The 3,295-nt window shown below is 38.1% G+C and overlaps 1 protein-coding gene across 1 annotated transcript in view; it reads right to left on the reverse strand.

Annotated features, from left to right (window-relative positions):
• LOC112451075 overlaps positions 1–3,295 on the reverse strand; it is an 11,292-nt gene extending 7,997 nt beyond the window's left edge. The window contains exons 1-4 of the mRNA XM_037981933.1: positions 3,079–3,295; positions 2,277–2,382; positions 1,572–1,615; positions 682–822 (exon numbers count right to left, since the gene is read on the reverse strand). Of these exons, the coding sequence (XP_037837861.1) occupies positions 682–822; positions 1,572–1,615; positions 2,277–2,382; positions 3,079–3,081 (294 nt within the window). The 5' untranslated portion in view covers positions 3,082–3,295. The remainder of the gene's footprint in view (positions 1–681; positions 823–1,571; positions 1,616–2,276; positions 2,383–3,078) is intronic.

Below are 3,295 nucleotides of genomic sequence, written 5' to 3' on the forward strand. Positions count from 1 at the left end.
AAGTGGCTGTTCCTACACTTCCAGCTCATATTGGACCGACCTGTCTCCTTCCTGTCTGTCCTGATTCTTTCACTCCGTCCTCTCAGCTGAATAACATGAACTTTGTGTTCAGGAGGTTTAAAAAATACAGCAGTCAAACCACATATGAAAACATAAGATATTAATTTTAAATGATATCCTTGTTGGATATCAGTTACTGATTGGACACTTCATCTGATCAGACTTATCAGATTAATCACAGCAGCTCTGTAGAGTTATATCCCAGAGGAGACATTTAAACTCCCAACTTCTATAATTTATCTGCTTTATGAATCACCATCAAGTTCAACAAATATTTACTGTCTGAACAACAATGCTGTGTTCTATTGTAAATACTGATCAGCTAACCAGAATGACTTCTGTTAAAAACTAGAACATCCGGTTTAATAAAACACCTTCCTATTACAACTGAAATCCACAAATATTTGATTAGTTTGTATGCAAGGTAAAGCTTTTCACCAGTTTATATGAACAGTTCTCACTACTTAGTATTAGAGCTTTTGAGTAGGTTGTATAAGAGGTAAATGTTTTCACTAGTTTATATGAGAGCTTTTCACTACTGTTTGTGTAAGGTTTTCAGTGTAGTATGTGGAAGACTGGGTTGCTCAGGGTAACAAAAGAGCTGATGCAGCTAAAACTTACCATTAAACTCTTCTGATGTAGAAAAGACGTCCTCTCCTTCTCTTCATTTGCAGTCTTTACCCAGGCCTTCTTGTAACGAGCCTCACATCTATCATGTTGGGCTTTGAGTTTCTGGAGGCGACGAGTGTGACATGTTTGATCCTATAAAACACAGGAAACAAGCATTGGTAAAAGTCCACATTTGTGAAGTGAAATAGACTGGAAATACAGCAAAAAGCCTTGGATGGAACTGAAACACATTGAGAATGAATGATCCATTAATTTGAGTGTGGTGGAGCAGGGAAACATCTAAAATGTGCAGGACACCAGCCTTCAGAGGGTGGAGCTGCTGATCCCTGCTAAAGGCGTTTATCTACTTGACAGCTTGAACACAAATTGTGATCTCATGTGTCTCAACTGCTTGTGATCAATAATAAAAAGTAGAAGTGAAGCAGTAGGGGCATTACAAAAATTCACAACATTTTCAAAATCTGAGAATTCTTAACAGGTCTGATTCCAGTCATCATCTATGATCCAGACATTTCACCTGCTTACCACCTAAAAGGCCATCTTGGATGGAGGCATGTTTTCAAGCTACAGCATTCCTCCCAAACTCAATACTACAAGCTTATGTCACAATTCAGGAAATTAAGACAAATCATATTTTCCCAGTTTATATTTTTCAAGCAACTTCTTTAAAATGAAGATAGATTTCACCACTGTAGGATTTGTAAAGTATTACTAAAAATACTGATAAATACTTTGATCATGTTCAGTGGTGAACACAACTAGGCAGCAACTTTTCCAAACTTAAATTTAGAACAAGATTTAAAACTGCAGTATGAAGAGTACAAGTGAGCTAGAATTAACATACTGTCACATTATTTGGACTTCTTCATAGGCACACTTACCTTTTGCCTCTGTTTTTGATCGAGCCCATTTGTCTCATCAGTGGCTGAAATTAAAAAAGAGGGAGAAAAAGGTTAATTAATTTATTGAACCATCAAAACCACCTTGAAGCCATTCAGAGGCTGTGCATCTCCTAGATTTGATCTTATCAAAATTGTTTTGGGCCTTATCCCTAGATCACAAATGCTAAATTTGGGATTAGAAATAAATTCCCTCCCTGAAATATTTAATAATTCTGGTAATGCTTTAAGATTTCTCACTTTATCCATTTTATAGTAAAAGTTGGCAACAACTAGACTAATTAAGTAAAATTTGTGAAGCCATGACAAATCAACAATAGAAACATGCAAAAAGGAAAGCATTTGAGCTGAGTCCTACCAATTTCTTCCCCCCTGTCAAAGATGACAACACTAATCTTTATTTCCTCTGATATTCATAAAATCGCTGAAGGACAGATGCGCTGAGGGGAGGGGGGGTTGACAAGAAAAGCTTGTCCAGTACTCTTAAATCAAACATTAACTGATATTAGTGGTAGCTTCTAAAACCATGTAAAAAAATAATTAATTTCATTAGACTTCCTGTCACACCTTCCCCCTCTCACCTGTGCAGTTACAACTCACATTCATTTAGCAGAAACATTTAAGCAAAACAACTTACAAGTGGGAAACACATTGTGGGCTAATGCATCTTTCACTGGGATAATTCACCTTTTGAACTGGGTTGGCTGGGTATGGACTCGGCAAACATCTCCAACGCTTCCAGCACTCCACCGGCACTCCCATCAGTGCTCCCAGAACTCTGGTCGACATTCTCCTAAAAAAAACATGTAATGATTCGAAGTTAGTGTCAAAGCCCTGAAATTAATTTTTCCAAAACAGGTTAGTCTTCAATTCACAGCTTCTGATTCACAATACCACCTCCTCACAGCCCCCCCAAAAAAGACAAAAAACTAAAATATAAAGAGAATGTAGGGTCTGGTGTAATGTGGCCTGAAGGCCTGGGCTCAGCAGAATCAACCTTTATGCATAATGAGGCATCCATTAACTTCAGCCTCATGTTTATAGCTCCTCATGTCTATCATCTCTCCATTCAGAACACGTGCAATCATTTATAACCTTTCTCAGTCACACAAGCAGGGTGACTGAAATAATGTTGCATGTTTAATGATTTCAGCTCCATTTGTTTAGCAGGTTTCAAACTTTTAGATTTTATTTTGCACTTGAGTCATTTTTATGAGCAGTCATATTTAACTAACTTATCCTTTCTTTTTTAGTTAATTGTCGCTTTAATTTCTATTTATTTGCTGTAAGACTGGAGCTCAATAATTTGCAAATAAAACGTGCAGGCCTCTCATTAGCTGTAGCTAGGCTAATGTAAGCTAGCCATGCTAGTAAAACACCACTGAAACATAGCTTTGGCTATGGGCAAAAAAAGTTTAAAAATATATCAAACTGGTGCTACAACATGCAGATAATGACTGGGAGTCCGTTAAAATAAGAAAAATCTTACCATTTTCTTCAGCTTTGAACAGCTAGTTGCTCCTCATTCCTCCAGGCAGCATGAGAGTCTGCATGCCGTGTGTCGGAGCAGGTGTGGGGCAGGCAGAAAGGAGCGCTTGATTTAGTCTCCGGCACACAACGGAGTTCCTGCTTGGTTCCAAAAAGCATCGAGCTGAGGCTGACGGCTCAGCCGGTGTAAACAACGAACGTCACCTTAACTCAGCTTT

The sequence above is a fragment of the Kryptolebias marmoratus genome, linkage group LG20 (assembly GCF_001649575.2).
Source record: "Kryptolebias marmoratus isolate JLee-2015 linkage group LG20, ASM164957v2, whole genome shotgun sequence".
Taxonomy (NCBI): domain Eukaryota; kingdom Metazoa; phylum Chordata; class Actinopteri; order Cyprinodontiformes; family Rivulidae; genus Kryptolebias; species Kryptolebias marmoratus.